The 19,724-nt window shown below is 41.9% G+C and overlaps 2 protein-coding genes across 4 annotated transcripts; both read left to right on the top strand.

Moving 5' to 3' along the window:
* The first annotated feature begins 2,309 nt into the window (after window positions 1-2,309).
* Window positions 2,310-16,307, top strand: LOC146976992 (torsin-1A-like). 3 transcript variants are annotated; one of them, XM_085792801.1, is made up of 5 exons: window positions 2,310-2,653; window positions 7,739-8,007; window positions 8,085-8,260; window positions 9,603-9,730; window positions 16,049-16,307. In XM_085792801.1, exons 1-5 carry the CDS (start codon window positions 2,422-2,424, stop codon window positions 16,291-16,293), a joined length of 1,050 nt encoding a protein of 349 aa, XP_085648927.1. In that variant the 5' UTR covers window positions 2,310-2,421; the 3' UTR covers window positions 16,294-16,307. The 3 variants fall into 3 exon arrangements, with proteins under 3 accessions (XP_085648927.1, XP_085648926.1, XP_085648928.1); XM_085792800.1 differs by lacking the exons at window positions 7,739-8,007; window positions 8,085-8,260; window positions 9,603-9,730; window positions 16,049-16,307 and adding exons at window positions 3,222-3,490; window positions 3,580-3,755; window positions 5,050-5,177; window positions 5,276-5,836 and having other exon boundaries at window positions 2,342-2,653; XM_085792802.1 differs by lacking the exons at window positions 2,310-2,653; window positions 7,739-8,007; window positions 8,085-8,260; window positions 9,603-9,730 and adding exons at window positions 11,078-11,286; window positions 14,478-14,746; window positions 14,825-15,000; window positions 15,836-15,963.
* Window positions 16,308-17,149: 842 nt separating this feature from the next.
* LOC146976991 (torsin-1A-like) lies at window positions 17,150-19,643 on the top strand. The gene is made up of 5 exons (XM_085794310.1): window positions 17,150-17,345; window positions 18,380-18,648; window positions 18,732-18,907; window positions 19,091-19,218; window positions 19,308-19,643. Exons 1-5 carry the CDS (start codon window positions 17,150-17,152, stop codon window positions 19,550-19,552), a joined length of 1,014 nt encoding a protein of 337 aa, XP_085650436.1. The 3' UTR covers window positions 19,553-19,643.
* The last annotated feature ends 81 nt before the right edge of the window (window positions 19,644-19,724 follow it).

The following is a 19,724-nucleotide window of genomic DNA, read 5'->3' as shown; positions in this document are numbered from 1 at the left end:
GTGCTAGGAAACTGGTACAACCATTACAGCAGGAACCAGAAGTTGATGGACAACACTTGTGGATAGAGACAGAGACGCTAAAGTTACAGGGGTCTAAACCAGATGTGATAAATACATGGACTAGTTTTTCGGCATCACTCTGGAACAGGATATTCCTAATTCTAGCTCTTCTGTGCAGTTGAAAGAAGGCAGAAGTGCTTTGTATGGGAGTTAAGTAGTAGTAACGCATATTCCAATCCTTTGTTCGGCCACTAGATGGGACCAGTGCTGCAGCGTATCACACTGCAGAAACTCAAATATCTTACCAAGAATATTTGTCTTATTTCTAGTCAAAATGTCATTTCTAGTCAAAACAAACCACATTATACCTAAAATAAGACTCACCACATAAAAAGCAGCTTGTTTTTAGACACTTTTTTCCTTCTTTCAAGCATATTTTCAATTGAAATAAGTAGAAAAATCTGATAGTGGCGCAAGTTTTTCTTCCTTATTACAAGCACAAAAAACTTGTTTTCACTGGCAGATTTTTCTACTTAATGCAAGTGAAAATGTGTTTGAAACAAGTGAAAATTATCTGAAAACAAGTACATTTTTAAGTGATGAGTCTTATTTTAAGTGGAAAGGGATTAGTTTTGACTAGAAATGAGACATTTCGACAAGAAATAAGACAAATATCCTTGGAAAGATTTTGAGTTTTTGCAGTGCAGATATAAACATCCTCGTCCTCTTTACATAGCGTGCCGTTCAGGAGATGCATGGGGCTAAGCATCGGCCCGACTTGTCTTAACAAAAAGGAATTCTGCATTTGCTCCACAGGCACTACACCATTGGCTATATTTTGTGTACCGATGGTTATGGCTCCCCTGGACCTATTTATTGCATATTTCAGTTTTTTTATCGCTATTACTGCTGTATTTGCAATAGTGCTACTTTAAAGGATAAATCCTGGTCAAAATAACCCCAAGGATCAAATTATATCCCCTAACGGAAGCATGTAGAGAATAAAAGGCAGCGGCCCTAATACAGAACCCTGTGGTACACCTCGAGTAATTCTATTATTTACTTTAACAAACTTAGTCAGATATGACTCTGACCACCTGAGGGCAGTTAATCGCAATTACATGGTCCACTCTCTGTAGTAAAATGATGTGATTAATCAATACCAAATGCAGCACTGGAGTCCAGTGAGTACAGATACAAGACCTTTATCGGATGCTATGAGGAGATTGTTAGAAATTTTTACCAGCACAGTTTCGGTGCTACGATGTTCTCTAAATCCAGATTGGAAAGCTTCAAATAGGTTGTTTTTTGCACAGGTGTTCATGCAATTGATCTAGGACAACCTTCTCAAGGATCTTAGGTTGGATATGTATTGGTCAAGAGATGTATGCAGAGTGACAAAAAGGCCGCCATGTTATCAGCCTATGTAAGAAAAAAAAGAAAAAGAAAGAAAAGAAAGAAATTGCAATTGGTTCTTCGGGTTTCAGGGAATTGGAAACCAGCTGCAATGGCTTCTTCTCCAGATGGATCTGCAAAGCAAAATCGTTGGCAGGTTCAAACAGTCCAGTTGCCCCAAATGGCATATAACTTGAATAAAAATATTAAAATAGAAGGGGGGCTTTGGGCCTTGGGATCGGACAACCTTAACTTTCGGGCTCTTGTGCAATTCGAACACACTGTTTTTTAAATCACTCTCCAGGTTCGTGGGGTTGCACAGACGTGACAACAGGTGTTCCAGGTTATCTGTATCAAATGGACTCTTCCTTCCTTCCTCTCAGAGTCGTGTCTTGGCCCGTTTGATAGATTCATTCGCTTTTATGGTTTCTCTGCTCCCCATTCTCTGTGCGTATGTGAAAAGAATATATAAAAATACATTCAGTCATCTTGATGTCACATAAATCTGCACTATGGGCATTTGAGGTAAGAAAAGATTTGTTTGAAATTCACAGCATTACAGCAGATTTATTTGACATTTCAATGATTTACTATAGAAATCATCAGTAAACCATTTGAATTGTGATTTTTAATGCAGTTATTCTTGATGCTCGGTTTCAATGAGTTTAGTTTTATCCATTCATATTCAGCTGTCTGAGTTTATTTATCAGATCAGAAAGACATCTCAGCATGCAATATTTATATCTTACACCAGCTTCATTTAAACACAGGAAACCAACAGTTTCCCAAACTATCTGCATTTGTATAATAGTCACAGCTCTATATTATGACGTCTTTAAGTCATACTCGCATTAAAACACCAGGAAACCTCTGCTGCTGTAGCCTACCTGTGGGAAGTCCAGATTGGAGCAGCTTCATCTTCTTACCCTGTGGCGCCACCTTCAGGAGAAACTCTGCAAGCGACTTCATCTCCTCTCTCAATAGGTTTCGGTTTCTATTAACAGGAAATGTTTGAGGGGAAGTGAAATGAAGATGAAGCTGATGGAGGGTCCCGCATCTAAGAAAAGGGGTCACGTCTTTCTCCTGGGGACGACGCTGCTGCTGCTGTTGTACTCTGGTCAGACTGGAGCACTGTTTGATCCCATCACCGGAGTTTTCACGGCAGCGGGGGCGGTGGCTACGGGGATATTGAGCCCTTTGGTTTACTGTCACTACAAGGAGTGCTGTCGACCGGACTGGGTCTCCTTCAACTCTGCAGGTAAGAGCACCTGTCGCCTATTGACAAAGACACACACATACACCAGCCCCACCCACGGCATATTTCAGTTCACTGAGCTTTATATCAATCTTCTTTAAATTAACATGAAGGACAGATAAATACATCAAAGACAGTTTTTATCTTTGATAAAGTTAATTGACTTATATTTGTCTGATAACCGGAACGGTACAATAAACATAGTTCCCTCCCACAAAAGTCAGCAGTGCAGTTCATTTGTGCTATGCAATTCAAACTATTCAAATAAACTTTATGTCTTTATGACTTTATGACTTTATTTTCAAAGGATATGATAGGAAAGGAGAAGAAGCTACCATCTCATTCTCATGAAAGAACCCACTAACCCAAAATAACCTTCAAACAAACAAAGGCCATTTGGTTTTAAACAGTTGCAGCAGAATGGACAATGAATATTCTTGTTTTGTTTTGTTTTTTGGACACTGAATAACTGAAATACAACCACTTCCTGTTTCTCAACTTCACCACACCAGCATCCATGCATGAACATGATGAAGGTTCAACATCAATCCTGTTGATTCTCTGTTCTCAGGCCTGAATAATGACCTGCACAACCGACTGTTCGGGCAGCACATTGCGTCACGCATCGTGTTTAAGGCCGTGAATGGATTCATGAACAGCGACAACCCGAGCAAACCTCTGGTTCTGTCTCTGCATGGGACGACCGGCACGGGGAAGAACTACATTGGGAAACTGATCGCTGACAACATTTACAAGAAGGGGATGGACAGCGGCTTTTTTCACCTTTTCTCAGCCACACATCACTTCCCACATCCACAGGAACATCTTCACACCTACAAGGTACCAACAGAGCACAAACAACCTTCACCTGAAACACAGTGACTTGGTTCTGTATGATCAACAGTACATTTTCTCCTGTTCCTTCTCAGTCTCAGTTGAAGCAGTGGATCAAAGAAGGCGTCTCCAAATGTGAACGCTCCATGTTCATCTTTGACGAGGTGGATAAGATGCATCCTGAGCTGATCGATAGCATCATTCCATACCTGGACCACTATGCAAACCTGGATGGAGTTTCTTATCGGAAATCCATCTTCATCTTCCTCAGGTGAGAAGTTGAGTGGATTCATGTGGGTTTGAATCAGAACTGTTCTGTAGAAATGAATGAAATCACTTGTTTCCTGAAGCGTTCATCTTAATAGCAAGTCCTGCGGAGTACAATCAGTTTAGTGAGGATGTAGCAACAAACAACATACACTTATGACACTGTACATCTGTACTTTTATTAGGGCCACGGGCCATCGCACCAGGCACTGGCCCCTGCAGCTATTTCGGGCCAGGGCACAAATTATGGGATTATAATGGGTGTGTATTGCACGGAATGTTCGTGTCAGAATGCGTGACATCATCGGTTAGAGTGGGAGAGAGCCCAGAAAAATTTTGAATTTTTCTCTTTCCACACTCCTCCCAGTCACAATTTACACTCTACACACATGATTTTTTCCAAATTTTCAGACAATCTTGTTATCTCTCTCACCATGTGCTCAAAATATCAGAGAGACTTACAGAATTTGAATTGTAAGCCTCTAAGTGCGGCCACATCTGTTTCTGCTCCTCATTGACTCCAATACAAAGATTTTCTGAGAGAAGCAGAACGGACCCCTGTTTTAAAATTGTGAGTGTCTCCAAAATATTTACTATAGAAACACCAAATCGTACCAAATTTTTCAGGAAGTCCTTACAGCACCGTTGATCTGTGTTTTTTTCTGATAGGAGTTACTGTTTTGTCACAGTAAGCCTAAATGCGAGACCAGTGCAGAGGCAGAAAATCGCTCTTTTTCTTGACGTTTTTGTCTGTCTCAGCCTGGGGGGCCTCTATCGTCATTGGCAACCACCTCAAGTTGCCGTGGTAACCTCTGCGCCTCAGGCCAGAGCTCATTAACTTTATAAACAATCCACCTGGAGCTTGTTAACATGTTTATAAACAATCCACCTGGAGCCACACACACCAACACATACAGGTAACTTCATGTGATTACAGTTACACACACACACACACACACACACACACACACACACACACACACACACCAAAACACACAGGTAACTTCATGTGATTAAAGAGATACACACACACAGAGACACACACAAACACCAGCACACAGGTGACTTAATGTGGTTACAGCTCCTCCATATCAGAGCTCAGTGAAAGATGATCATGTGTCTGTCTGATCAGCTCTGTCTTGACCTTAAGATCGTGGGTTTGATTCCCATGTTGACAGAGATGGTATGCCCGGCAGTAGCCCCCCTGTGGTCCTATCAAAATTTCCCAGAGGAAACTTTCTAGTTGATTTTGTGATGGATTCCATTCCAACATGTTGTCTCTTTTTTTTTCTTCATAGCAACGCAGGGGGAAACTTTGTTACAGAGAAGGCATTAGATTTCTGGAAAGCGGGACAAAAGCGAGAGGAGATCGAGTACAAACACCTGGAACCGTCTCTGTCTCAGTCGCTGTTCAACGACAAAAACAGTGAGGATAAAATTGATGTGAAATTCTGTGGTGTCGTCATCTTCAGAAAGAGAAAAAACAGCTTTGGAGTCTTTTAATATCTGAATTTCTCCTTGCAGGCGGCTTTTATCATTCAAGTTTGATCGACAAGAACATGGCGGACTTCTTCGTCCCGTTCCTGCCTCTGGAGTACCGACACGTCGTCCAGTGCGTCTTGGCCGAGATGAAAACCAAAGGACTTCGGCCAAACCAGGAAGTAGCAGAGGCACTGGCCAAAGATTTAACTGATTATCCAAAATCTGAACAGATCTTCTCCAGGAACGGCTGCAAAACCGTAGCATCCAAGCTGCACTTCCACCTCTAAGGTCAACACCAGTCGAGTTATTAAATAACAGCTCTGGAATATTATCAACTATTACTGAATAAGTGGTTTGATCTCAGCTTTTTATATTACAATGAAGGGTTTCTAGGGTGTTTTTCATTTTTAATCTCTATTCTACGTACAGGTACTTAATGTAGAACACGTTTCCTAATCGTATCTATTGCAGTTTTTTATCACGTCTGTATTAGAATCAACATTTGCAGGATGTTTTTTAATACTGAGGAATATTGAAATATCCAGATGTAAATTTACTTAATATAATTACAAAATATTTGATCTGTTACTTTCTTGAATTGTTTTTTTTTTTTATCTGACTGGAGGTACACTAAGACAATGCAGAAATAAAATCTCAACTTCTATTTGTGTCACTCTCTAGTAGTAATACCTATGTTCCCTTGTTTATCTCACCAGCCTGTCACATGTTTGTCTTTTCTGTCATAAACTAAACTGTGGTTAAATATATTGTTAAAGTTACTGTCTGTAAATATTAAAGCAGAAGTAAGCGATCCGGTCGTTTTGGCCAACTTCTTGTCAGCCGATGGAGTTAGCAGTTCCCGCCCTCGTCATGGATCTATTGGCCCTCGTCCCTACGTCACCACATTCACGCGCATCCCTTGGCTACACACACAGAGAGGACCGCCCCTTTATGCCGTTCTCTCTCCTCATTGGATAAAGGTTGTAGGATACAAGGAAAGTTTTCTCCTCGGCTTACAGCAGAGCAGAGTGACTGACAGACCCGTGTTTCGGACCAAACACTCTATATAAGTGATTGCTGTCGGAAGATATAACTATTTAAGATTTATATTAACACAAATATTCCGCTTACTTCTGCTTTAAGGAACACTTCCTTCAAGAGACCTCAACACTTTAAAGAAACCAAGCATCTCTCTCAGCTTCTCATATGACAGCCAGGTCAGTAGAAACTAAAAAGACAGGAACAAAACCACCATCAGTTTGACATTCATCATCCTTCAGTCAAACTGGCAACAAAAGCAGGAAACCTCTGCTGCATGGGGCAGTGTCAAATCCAGTGGATCAGATAGGCGCAACTTCAGCTTTTTACCCTGTGGCGCCACCTTCAGGAGGAACTCTGCAAGCGACTTCATCTCCTCTCTCAATAGGTTTCGGTTTTAACAGGAAGGTTTTGAGGGCAAGTGAAATGAAGATGAAGGGTCACGTCTTTCTCCTGGGGACGATGCTGCTGCTGCTGCTGTGCTCTGATCAGGCCGGAGCACAGTTTGATGATCCCCTCACTGGAGTTTTCATAGCGATGGGGGCGGCGGCTACGGCGGCGGCTGCGGCTGCGGGGATATTGAGCCCTTGGGTCTACTGTCACTTCAAGGAGTGCTGTCGACCGGACTGGGTCTCCTTCAACTCTGCAGGTAAGAGCACCTGTTGCCTATTGACAAAGACACACACCAGCCCCAGGCACGGCATATTTCATTACCAATAAGAATACAAAACTATTATTATTAGCCTAACTATTATACACATACTGTTAGTTATAATGGTAACACTACTTTATTTAAATGGAACTTTTCCGTTCTAACGACGAAGTGTTTTCAAATGCCACTGACAAAGACATACACCAGCCCCACCCACGGCATATTTCAGTTTACTGAGCTTTATATCAATCTTTTTTCTTTCTTTGATAAAGTGAGTTGACTTGTAGCTATTGATTTGTATGATAACCGGGACAGTAGGCCTACGTCCCTCCCACAAAAGTCAGCAGTGCAGTTCATTTGTGCTTTGCATTTTTTATCTTGCAACATTTGCATAGGATCAGATAGGAAATGAGAAGTAGCTACCATCTCATTTTCAAGGGGGTCCTTATTACCAACAAAAATACAAAACTATTATTATTAACTATTGTACACATATTGTAATAGTAACAATAGCTTATTTAAATGGCACTTTTCAGTTCAAATAATAAAGTGTTTTCAAATGCAAACATAAAAACAAATCACACGCACAATGCAAATGAGGCATGAACCCACTAACCAAAACTAACCCTCAAACAAACAAAGGCCATTTGGTTTTAAACCTTTAAAGCAGAGTGGACAATGAATATTCTTGTTTTGTTTTGTTTTTTGTATAACTAAAATACAACCACTTCCTGTTTGACAACTTCACCACACCAGCATCCATGCATGAACATGATGACGGTTCAACATCAATCCTATTGACTCTCTGTTCCCAGGACTGAAGAATGACCTGCACAACAGACTGTTTGGGCAGCACATTGCATCACGCATCGTGTTTAAGGCCGTGAATGGATTCATGAGCACCAGCAACCCAGACAAACCTCTGGTTCTGTCTCTGCACGGACCGACCGGCACAGGGAAGAACTACATCGGTAAACTGATCGCTGAGAACATTTACAAGAAGGGGATGGACAGCGGCTTTGTTCGTATTTTCTCAGCCACACATCACTTCCCACTTCCACAGGAACATCTTCAAACCTACAAGGTACAAACAACCTTCAACTGAAACACAGTGACTTGGTTCTGTTTGAATAACTGTATATTTGTCCTGTTCCTCCTCAGTCTCAGTTAAAGCAGTGGATCGAATTGGGTGCCACTATGTGTGAACGCTCCATGTTCATCTTTGACGAGGTGGATAAGATGCATCCTGAACTGATCGACAGCATCAGCCCGTATCTGGACCACTATGCAAACCTGGATGGAGTTTCTTATCGGAAATCCATCTTCATCTTCCTCAGGTGAGAAGCTGAGTGGATTCCTGTGGGTTTGGGTTCAGGCTCCATCAGAACTAACTGTAGAAATGAACGGTAGAGTTTTATTTGACATAATCAGTCAGATAAGGACCCCACCCAGTAATTTGACGTTGGAAAAACTCTCTTGTCTTTTTAAAGGTATAATATGTAGCAATTACCCCCATCTAGCGGTGCGGTTGCATATCTGAACATATTCTTGATGTTGCACTCACGTGAAATCGGGCAGACGTCAGACAGACAACAGACTGCATGTATTTGTAACAGGATAAACAAACGTCGATGTAAACAAGTGATCCGCCAGCACGAGGCAAAACAATACAGGCGTGACAATATGTTGTCATGGTGATGTCGTATTGTTTACCTGACCCACGTTTTATCATATTTCTCTCGAGTAAAATGACATCCGGTTGGTTTGCAGACGGCCGTCTGTCTGACTGCACCTGAATGCAACATTAGTGCCTCCGTCCTTCCTCACACTACACAGTGGTGACAGTTTTACAGTAACAGGCGCTACCTGGAAAACTTTCTCCCCGAGCCGACAGCTCCGCTGAGTTTCCGTGGTTACCTACGGTCACGCTGCCACTGAACGTAAAAAATGGCGATGCAACATGGCATAACAGTTATATAAAACAACTTATTACTTGAGAAAAGTTATTCCATGTCTCTTCGTTTTGGCGTTTCGTTCATGGGAACATCCGTACGCGGCACAAAAGTTTGGCATTTTGCCAGATTCACAGCTGTCAAACCCGGTCTGACAGATCTGACTGTTGAACTGTTGACTGCTTGTCAGGAGGAATACTCCTCAAGATGGCAGCCGTGAGACATTCCTGACAAGCCCGAATGCGGCATCTACGTATATCTATGCAGTAACACATGACATCAACATTCTAATGCTGTTGCCACAGAGATCATTCTCTACGTTCCCAATGTAACCTGATGTAAATATTTATATATTTCGGACCCGCCAAAATTTATTAAACAATTATTTATATACTATTTTTTTTAAATTCAGTAAAATTAATACTTTTATTCTGCACCCCTCTAGACATTCTGTGGATACATTATTTTTGAAAAATGAATCCTTTTGATGAAAAAGTTGTAGCTATAACCTTTAAGTGAAATACGTATTTATGAAAGCAATATTTGATTTTTGCTAATAAAAAGCCAAATAAGTTACATACTGGGGCTTTAACAGCAAGTCCTGAGAAGAAGAAACTGTTAAGTGAAGATGTAGCAACATCTATACTTTTGTGTTTTATTTTATTTTATCATCAGTTAAAATCAGTGTTTAATTTTCCAACATGTTGTCTTTTATTTTTCTTCATAGCAACGCAGGAGGGGACGTCATTACAGAGAAGGCTTTAGATTTCCGGAAAGCAGGACGAAAACGAGAGGAGATCGAGTACAAACATCTGGAAGCGTCTCTGACTGAGTCACTGTTCAACGATAAAAACAGTGAGGATGAATCACCGAAATCCTCGTCTTTGAGAAACCGGCTTCAGAGAAAAATAGTTTTTTTTAACATATGAATTTCTCCCTGCAGTTGGCCTTTTTGTTCAAAATTGATCTACAAGAACATGGTGGACTTCTTCATCCCGTTCCTCCCTCTGGAGCGCAGACATGTCGTTCAGTGCGTCTTGGCCGAGATGAAAAACAAAGGACTTCAGCCAGACCTGGACGTGGCAGAGACAGTGGCCAAAGCTTTAAGCTACTATCCCAAAGCTAAAAAACTTTTCTCTAGCAAGGGCTGCAAGACTGTCGGTGCCAAGCTGCACTTATAAGATAAACATTTGGATTTTTTTTTTTACTCTGAATGAAAAGACTCAGCACCAGTCGAGTTATTAAATAAGAACACTAGATATTATTAACTGTGACTGTGTTTGGTCTCAGTTTTTATGTGACGATGAAGAGTTTCTAGAATGATTTTAGTTTTTAATCTCTATTCCATGTACAGGGACTTATTGGAGAACACTTTCTCTAATTTTCAACAATCAACATTTTTTTATCCAGATGTACAAAATATTTGGTCCGTTGGTTTCTCAAATTGTTTTTTCTTTTCTGACTGGAAGTACACAATCAGAAAAACACATCACAAATTAAATCTTTACTTCTTTTTATTTTTTTATTGTTTGTTTATTTGGAACAGACAGAAGAATACATCTGCATGACATCATTAGCAAAGATAAAAACAAATGATATTCCAGTTTTGTTTGTTTTGAGTCCAAAGAATGAGCAGCACGAGCCGTTTGATAGATTCATTCGCTGTCATGGTATCTCTGTTCCCCATTCTGTGTGTATGTGAAAAGAATATATAAGAATACATTCAGTCATCTTGATGTCACATAAATCTGCACTATGGGCATTTGAGGTAAGAAAATATTTGTTTGAAATTCACAGCATTACAGCAGATTCATTTGACATTTCAATGATTTACTATAGAAATCATCAGTAAACCATTTGAATTTGTGATTTTTAATGCAATTATTATTGATGCTCAGTTTCAATTCAGTTGTCTGAGTTTATTTATCAGATCAGAAGTAGGAAAGACATCCCAGCATGCAATATTTATATCTTACACCAGCTTCATTTAAACAACAGTTTTCCCAAACTATTTGCATTTGTACAATAGTCACAATTTCAGTCATACTCGCATTAAAACATCAGGAAACCTCTGCTGCTGTACTTTAGGAAGTCCAGATTGGAGCAGCTTCAGCTTCTTACCCTGTGGCGCCACCCTCAGGAGGAACTCTGCAAGCGACTTCATTTCCTCTCTCAATAGGTTTCGGTTTCTATTAACAGTGAAATGAAGATGAAGCCGATGGAAGGTCACGTCTTTCTCGTTGGGACGCTGCTGCTGCTGTTGCTGTGCTCCGGTCAGACTGGAGCACTGTTTGATCCCATCACCGGAGCTGTCATAGTGGCGGGGGCGGCGGCTACGGGATTGAGCCCTTTTGTTTACTGTCACTTCAAGGAGTGCTGTCGACCGGACTGGGTCTCCTTCAAGTCTGCAGGTAAGAGCACCTGTCGCCTATTGACAAAGACACACACATACACCAGCTCAAACACGGCATATTTCAGTTCACTGAGCTTTGTATCAATCTTTTTTAAATTAACACGAAGGACAGATAAATACAATCAACATCAAAGACAGTATTTGTCTGATAACCGGGGTGGTACAGTAAACATAGTTCCCTCCCACAAAAGTCAGCAGTGCAGTTCATTTGTGTTATGCAATTCAAACTTTATGTCTTTATGACTTTATGTGATAGGAAAGGAGAAGTAGCCACCATCTCATTTTCAAGGGAGTCCTTATTACCAACATAAATACAACTTAATAACTAGTATGTATGTATGTATGTATGTATGTATGTATGTATGTATGTATGTATGTAAATATATTGTTAGTAATTGTAACAGGGTTGCCAATACTCTCACGCATCTGGCGTGTGTCACACGCTTTTAGGTCCTGTCTCACGCTCTCACGCCACTCAAACAATTCTCATGCCAAAATCAAGCTTTGGCACTCATCAATAGGCTCTCTGATTGGGGCGTGATGCTTATCCGCGTGTCGATTGGACGGCTACTCAAGCCTGTGATCACAGCACAGTAGGACAGGGAGTTGTCGATCCGCGACCCCCCCCCCCAGCAGCACGGTGTTGAAGCCTGGACCCGACTTGATCCGAATCCGATGGCCAAAAAAAAGAGGGAGAGAGCGAAGCCCGAGACACAACCTGACCTGACCGAGTTATGTTTTCAGACTGAACGCGGCTCGAACTGACGCCTGCGGCCGGGCTGGTTGGGCCAGTCCGTTGAAAACTATAAAACAAGATGCAGACTGGGTAGCACAAAGTACAGCCAGGCAGCTCAGTCCAGAGAGCAGAGGAGAGAGAGACAGCGCAGCAACAGGTGTGTGTGTGTGTGTGTGTGTGTGTGTGTGTGTGTGTGTGTGTGTGTGTGTGTGTGTGTGTGTGTGTGTGTGTGTGTGTGTGTGTGTGTGTGTGTGTACGTCAATGTGTACGTTTGTGTGTACATGTGTGCGCAACTGCGCATGCATGCACGTGTGCCATACCTGCAAACTCCGAATGGGTATGTAGAATGTTTATTACAGAAGAGAAACACACATTTCAGGACCTGACTTGTATCATCAGGCTGTAATATAAGACTGAAAATCACAGGACATGTCTGTTCTGTCCTTTCATATATTAATAGGCTCAATAGGCTGGTCCAGGCCAAAAGCCAGAGCTCCCCACTAGAGTTTCATACACTCCAGCCATACAATGATAGGAACCACAGATCTGCTTTTTTCCCTCTTATCTGAAGCAAATGTTGTGTTTTCCCTTTATTTTCTTCTCAGAGTACACCAGAATGCTTCAAATACATGTTAAAATCACAATTTTTTCCTGGGGGGGAGCCCCCAGACCCCCCGAGAGGGATATATTTTGTCACCTATTACACCTCTAGCCTACTCAGTTTGCAGGTATAATGTGTGTGTGTGTGTGTGTGTGTGTGTGTGTGTGTGTGTGTGTGTGTGTGTGTGTGTGTGTAAGAGAGAGAGACAGAGAGAAAAACTACAATAAACATAACTATTATTATTATTATAGACAGCCCCCCCCCCGCCAAAGAATCTCACTCCAGCCCAGGACCAAAAGTTGGCAACCCTGATTGTAATAGTAACAGTAAATTGCACTTTTCAATATACTGTAAGTGTGCCATGTGAATCAAATGCAAACATCAACGCAAATCACATGCACAATGCAAATGAGGTTAAAGGGACAACGAGGAGTTTTGGAAAAGCGAAGCATTTTCACACTACATTTATGAGCCTCCGTGCGTACCGTACATTTCTTTGACCGGCGATTCGGCTGCGTTATTCTCATGACTCGCCACGAAGGAAACGCTGGTCGGCTCGCCCAGCATTTCCACCACCACTAATAATAACAAAATAACGATAGAGACAGAACGATATATTTATCGAAAATGGGCCCATTAACAAGTGTGGGTAGCGGAGATTCATCCACATTAAAGCGAAATTCCGGCGTAAGTGTAAACCATGGTCAAACACACCGTAACACCGAGTTAGACCCCCCCCCCCCCCGAGAGATCAATTTGCCCGACCGCTACATTCACGAGATCCACCAACTTCAGCAAATACCGCAATATCGCCACACACGGCGCTCTCCGGATCCACTGTCTGACCGCAACCAAAACGCCACCATTTGCCCAAAATAATGCTCAGAACTGCACCAAATGTCATCAATAGTACACACAGGGTCCCAGCACGTAGTACGAGTTGTCAAACATCTGCTAGCTTTGCCTGTTTTCTTTAGCAAGGAGACCAGATACAACTCACCTACTTCTCCTCCGGGAGCCGCTCGTTGGTGAGGAAGCCCTGACGAGTCGATCACCGAGTGCACCGGAGTTCCGCAGCTCTTAAAAATGCTCATTTGCGCCTATATCGTGGCCAGCACTCGATAATAATAGTTATAAAGTGATATGCAAGATAAAAAAAAAAAAAACTCTGATTGTATTTCCATGAGGTAATTGTTGATCTCCGGTGCACTCGGTGATCGACTCGTCAGGGCTTCCTCACCAACGAGCGGCTCCCGGAGGAGAAGTAGGTGAGTTGAGTTGCATCTCCTTGCTAAAGAAAACAGGCAAAGCTAGCAGATGTTTGACAACTCGTACTACGTGCTGGGACCCTGTGTGTACTATTGATGACATTTGGTGCAGTTCTGAGCATTATTTTGGGCAAATGGTGGCGTTTTGGTTGCGGTCAGACAGTGGATCCGGACAGCGCCGTGTGTGGCGATATTGCGGTATTTGCTGAAGTTGGTGGATCTCGTGAATGTAGCGGTCAGGCAAATTGATCTCTCGAGGGGGGGTCTAACTCGGTGTTACGGTGTGTTTGACCATGGTTTACACTTACGCCGGAATTTCGCTTTAACGTGAGACTTTTTTATAACCGAATAGAAACTCCTCGTTGTCCCTTTAAAAGAACCCACTAACCCTCAAACAAACAAAGGCCATTTGGTTTTAAACCCTTGCAGCAGAATGGACCATGAATATTCTTGTTTTGTTTTGTTTTTTGGACACTGTATAACTGAAATACAACCACTTCCTGTTTCTCAACTTCACCACACCAGCATCCATGCATGAACATGATGAAGGTTCAACATCAATCCTGTTGATTCTCTGTTCTCAGCCCTGAAGAATGACCTGCACAGCAGACTGTTCGGGCAGCACATTGCGTCACGCATCGTGTTTAAGGCCGTGAATGGATTCATGAACAGTGACAACCCGAGTAAACCTCTGGTTCTGTCTCTGCACGGACCGACCGGCACGGGGAAGAACTACATTGGGAAACTGATCGCTGAGAACATCTACAAGAAGGGGGTGGAAAGCAGCTACTTTCACCTTTTCTCAGCCACACATCACTTCCCACATCCACAGGAACATCTTCACACCTACAAGGTACAAACAACCTTCACCTGAAACACAGTGACTTGGTTCTGTTTGAATAACTGTACATTTTCTCCTGTTCCTCCTCAGTCTCAGTTGAAGCAGTGGATCAAAGAAGGTGTCACCAATTGTGAACGCTCCATGTTCATCTTTGACGAGGTGGATAAGATGCATCCTGAACTGATCGACAGCATCAGCCCGTACCTGGACCACTACGCAAACCTGGATGGAGTTTCTTATCGGAAATCCATCTTCATCTTCCTCAGGTGAGAAGCTAAATGGATTCATGTGGGTTTGAATCAGAACTGTTTAGTAGAAATGAATGAAATCACTTGTTTCGTTAAAGGGACATTGTGTAACTTCTCCTGTTATCTATTCACGAAAATCGATTATTTGGTTCTTCAGTCTGTTTTTCATTAATCAGTAATCCCCCCATCAACAAACTGAAGTGTTCCTTTCAGCTCTGAATGAGCCGTTCATATCATTCATATCTACATGGAGCGGGTAAGCTCGGTGCTGCTGCCATGTGGTGTCGCCATGTTTTTACGTTCAGTGGCAGCGTGACGGTAGGAAACCACGGAAACTCAGCGGAGACACTGGAGCTGTCGGCTCAGGTTGAGGTGGCGTCTGTGAAAAGTCACCGCGGTAACGCAGTGAGGAGGGATGGAGCGTTACACTGATGCTGCATTCACCTGCAGTCGGGCAGACGGCCGTCGCTAACAAACCAGATGTCATTTTAGTCACAGAAGTCGAGAGAAAGCCGGTAAAACGTGTTATTGTTTTGCCTCGTGCTGACGGACCACTTGTTTACATAGAGGCTTGTTTATGCCGTTATGTGCAGCGGCTGTCGTCCGTCTGCCGTCTGCCCAATTTCACGTGAATGCAGCATGAAAAATACAATTGCGATATACAACCACAACGCTAGATGGGAGTAATTCCTACACAATGGGTTCATCTTAATAGCAAGTCCTGAGGAGGAAAAACAGTTCAGTGAGGATGTAGCAACAAGCAACAGACTTATGACACTGTACATCTGTACTTTTATTGATTTTATGATAGATTCTAACATGTTGTCTCTTATTATTTTTTTTTTCTTCATAGCAACGCAGGGGGAAACTTTGTCACAGAGAAGGCATTAGATTTCTGGAGAGCGGGACAAAAGCGAGAGGAGATCGAGTACAGACACCTGGAACTGTCTCTGTCTCAGTCACTGTTCAACGACAAAAACAGTGAGGATAAAAATGATGTGAAATTCTGTGGTGTCGTCATCTTAACAGCTTTGGAGTCTTTTAATATATTAATTTCTCCTTGCAGGCGGCTTCTATCATTCAAGTTTGATCGACAAGAACATGGCGGACTTCTTCGTCCCGTTCCTGCCTCTGGAGTACGGACACGTCGTCCAGTGCGTCTTGGCCGAGATGAAAACCAAAGGACTTCGGCCAAACCAGGAAGTAGCAGAGGCACTGGCCAAAGATTTAACTGATTATCCAAAATCTGAACAGATCTTCTCCAGGAGCGGCTGCAAAACCGTAGCATCCAAGCTGCACTTCTACCTCTAAGGTCAACACCAGTCGAGTTAACAGCACTGGACTGAATAAGTGGTTTGATCTCAGCTTTTTATATTACAATGAAGAGTTTCTAGGGTGTTTTTAATTTTTAATCTCTATTCTATGTACAAGTAGCTACTTAATGTAGAGCACATTTCCTAATCTTATCTATTATTTTATCACGTCTGTATTAGAATCAACATTTGCAGGATGTTTTTTTAATACTGAGGAATTTTGAAATATCCAGATGTAAATTTACTTCATAGAATTACAAAATATTTGATCTGTTAGTTTCTTGAATTGTTTTTTTTTTTATCTGACTGGAGAACAACCAAGAAAATGCATAAATAAAATCTCAGCTTCTATTTGTGTCACTCTCTAGTAGTAATACTGATGTAGTACTGTATGTTTCCTCTCACCAGCCTGTCACATGTTTGTCTTTTCTGTCATAAACTAAACTGTGGTTAATTATATTATTAAAGTTACTGTCTGTAAATATTAAGGAACACTTCCTTCAAGAGACCTCAACACTTTAAAGAAACCAAGCATCTTTCTCAGCTTCTCATATATGCCATATAACAGCCAGGTCAGTAGAAACTAAAAAGACAGGAACAAAACCACCATCAGTTTGACATTCATCATCCTTCAGTCATATTGGCACCAAACATCAGGGAACCTCTGCTGCTTGAGCTGTGTGAAATCCAGTCAGGGTCCAGTGCATCAGGTTGGAGCAGCTTCTTACCCTGTGGCGCCACCTTCAGGAGGAACTCTGCTAGAGACACAGCCAGGTAAAGTTCCTCTCCTCTCCATTGGTTTCGGTTTCAGGAGTTATTTGGGGGGGTGAGAGTGGAAGTGACCTTAGATCGGGATGAAGCCGATGAAGAAACACGTCTTTCTCCTGCTGCTTCTGCTGCTGCACTGCAGCCCGACCGAGGCGTTTGTTGATCCCATCAGCGCAGCGGTCGGAGCGGCCGGCGGAGCGTTGGGAGCGGTCGGAGTGGCCGGAGTGGCGTATTTGTGGAAGAGGTACGCACATCCAGACGAGGTCTCTTTCAGTTCTACGGGTAACAACACCACATATGACATATTTCAGTTTTTTTTATTATTATTTAAAACGAAGGTCAAATGAACAATAAACTTAAAAGATATGATAACGCGAAATAAATTTTAATTCTATTCTATTAAAACTAATGAAATAAACTATTATATATGGATAATAATAATAATACCAGAGATGGGATCAAGTCATACGTGCAATCAAGCCAGCTCATTTTTTCTTGGGTAAGTCAAGTCACCTTATTGTTGCAATCTAACCGCATCTGGGCTTAATACAGAGAAAAGAGGAGATATTGTACCTGTCAATTAATCTAAGCTGTTCAAAAAGTATTACTTGCTTGTAAAAACACTGTTTTTGTTTAGAATTACTCCATTAAAAAACACACTTATTTTGTTGTGTTTTAAAACTATTTCTACATAATTTAGCCTACTCATTTTTTAAACTCATATTCACTTAATTTATAGTTGGACTGCATTTTAAAACCATATCTACTTCATTTACCCAGTTTTAATGGATAGTTTATGTAGGCTAAGTGACTTCATTACTGATTTTTGTCTGTCAGTATGTTAACTTTTTCAGCAGTTTATTTGTTTTTCACTGATGAGGAAATGTAGGTCTAAAGTTCAGTGCAGGCTGTTCCCTGCCAATTGTTTTTGTCCTCTTTATTAAGACCAGATACTGCAGGTAAGATTGTAATAATAAGGCAACTTGACTTGACAAAGAAAAAAATGACTTGGACTTGCATGTGTGACTTCATCCAGTCTCTTAAGACCTTAAATCAATCCCTTGGTGTCTGTCTTGTATTCCTGACTGGGTCTATCTGAAACATGACACCTGTTAAATGGTGAAATATTAAAATCCACAGTCACAGCTTTCAATTTTTTAGTTTTTTTGGACCAATTCTGGGGCAGATCAGACAATGTAGGCTGTAACAGAGTTACAACAAATTCCTGTTGTGAAATTCACCAAATCACTGTGGACACAAAGTTCCACGTCCCCAATAAAACATGTTATGTCATGTGACTCTCGATCTGTTCCCAGGCCTGAATAATGACCTGCACAACCGACTGTTCGGGCAGCACATTGCATCACGCATCGTGTTTAAAGCCGTGAACGGATTCATGAGCAACGACAACCCAGACAAACCTCTGGTTCTGTCTCTGCACGGACCGACCGGCACAGGGAAGAACTTCATCAGTAAACTGATTGCTGAGAACATTTACAAGAAAGGGATCGACAGCAGCTTTGTTCACCTTTTCTCAGCCACACATCACTTCCCACATCCACAGGAACATCTTCAAACCTACAAGGTACAAACAACCTTCACCTGAAACACATTGACTTGGTTCTGTTTGGATAACTGTAGCCTATATTTTCTCCTGTTCCTCCTCAGTCTCAGTTGAAGCAGTGGATCAAAGAAGGTGTCATGAAATGTGAACGCTCCATGTTCATCTTTGACGAGGTGGATAAGATGCATCCTGAACTGATCGACAGCATCAGCCCGTATCTGGACCACTACGCAAACCTGGATGGAGTTTCTTATCGGAAATCCATCTTCATCTTCCTCAGGTGAGAAGCTCAGTGGATTCCTGTGGGTTTGGGTTCAAGCTCGGTCAGAACTGTTCTGTGGAAATGAACGGTAGAGTTTTACTTGAAATAATCAGTCAGATAAGTCAGTAATATGATGTTGGAAAACCACTCAGCAACGTTTAAAAAAACTCTTAACATGTTGTCTTTTATTTTTCTTCATAGCAACGCAGGAGGGGACGTCATTACAGAGAAGGCTTTAGAGTTCTGGAAATCGGGACAAAAGCGAGAGGAGACCGAGTACAAACATCTGGAAGCGTCTCTGACTGAGTCACTGTTCAACGATAAAAACAGTGAGGATGAATCACTGAAATCCTCGTCTTTGAGAAACCGGCTTCAGAGAAAATGGTTTTTTTTTTAACATGTGAATTTCTTCCTCTAGGTGGCTTTTTTCGTTCAAATTTGATCTACAAGAACATGGTGGACTCACTCGTCCCGTTCCTGCCTCTGGAGCGCAGACATGTCGTCCAGTGCGTCTTGGCCGAGATGAAAAACAAAGGACTTCAGCCAAACCTGAACGTGGCAGAGGAACTGGCCAAAGATTTAACCTACTATCCCCAAACTAAAAAACTTTTCTCTAGCAAGGGCTGCAAGACTGTCGGGGCCAAGCTGCACTTCTACTTATGAGGCCCATTTATTTGTCAAATTGTTGTTTTATCTGACTGAAGCTGCTCTGCTGTTAACAGAACACATACCAAATAAAATCTTTACTGTTTGAGTCACCTTTTACTAGTGATACTGATGTGCTACGTTTCCTCTCACCAGCCTGTCACATGTTTATGTTTTCTGTCAAAACGGT

Source organism: Trachurus japonicus, chromosome 12 (assembly GCF_045865225.1).
Source record: "Trachurus japonicus isolate A0001 chromosome 12, Traja_1.0".
Taxonomy (NCBI): domain Eukaryota; kingdom Metazoa; phylum Chordata; class Actinopteri; order Carangiformes; family Carangidae; genus Trachurus; species Trachurus japonicus.
This window is presented reverse-complemented; position numbering and strand designations above follow the sequence as displayed.

Bases quoted from the DNA above. Each gene is read 5' to 3' on its own strand.
- LOC146976992 (XM_085792801.1), top strand. From the start codon at position 2,422: ATGAAGATGAAGCTGATGGAGGGTCCCGCATCTAAGAAAAGGGGTCAC. The intron at 8,261-9,602 runs GTGAGAAGCTGA...TTTTCTTCATAG, and splicing joins TCCATCTTCATCTTCCTCAG to CAACGCAGGAGGGGACGTCA. The intron at 9,731-16,048 runs GTGAGGATGAAT...TTCTCCTTGCAG, and splicing joins ACTGTTCAACGATAAAAACA to GCGGCTTCTATCATTCAAGT.
- LOC146976991 (XM_085794310.1), top strand. From the start codon at position 17,150: ATGAAGCCGATGAAGAAACACGTCTTTCTCCTGCTGCTTCTGCTGCTG. The intron at 17,346-18,379 runs GTAACAACACCA...ATCTGTTCCCAG, and splicing joins GGTCTCTTTCAGTTCTACGG to GCCTGAATAATGACCTGCAC. The intron at 19,219-19,307 runs GTGAGGATGAAT...TTCTTCCTCTAG, and splicing joins ACTGTTCAACGATAAAAACA to GTGGCTTTTTTCGTTCAAAT.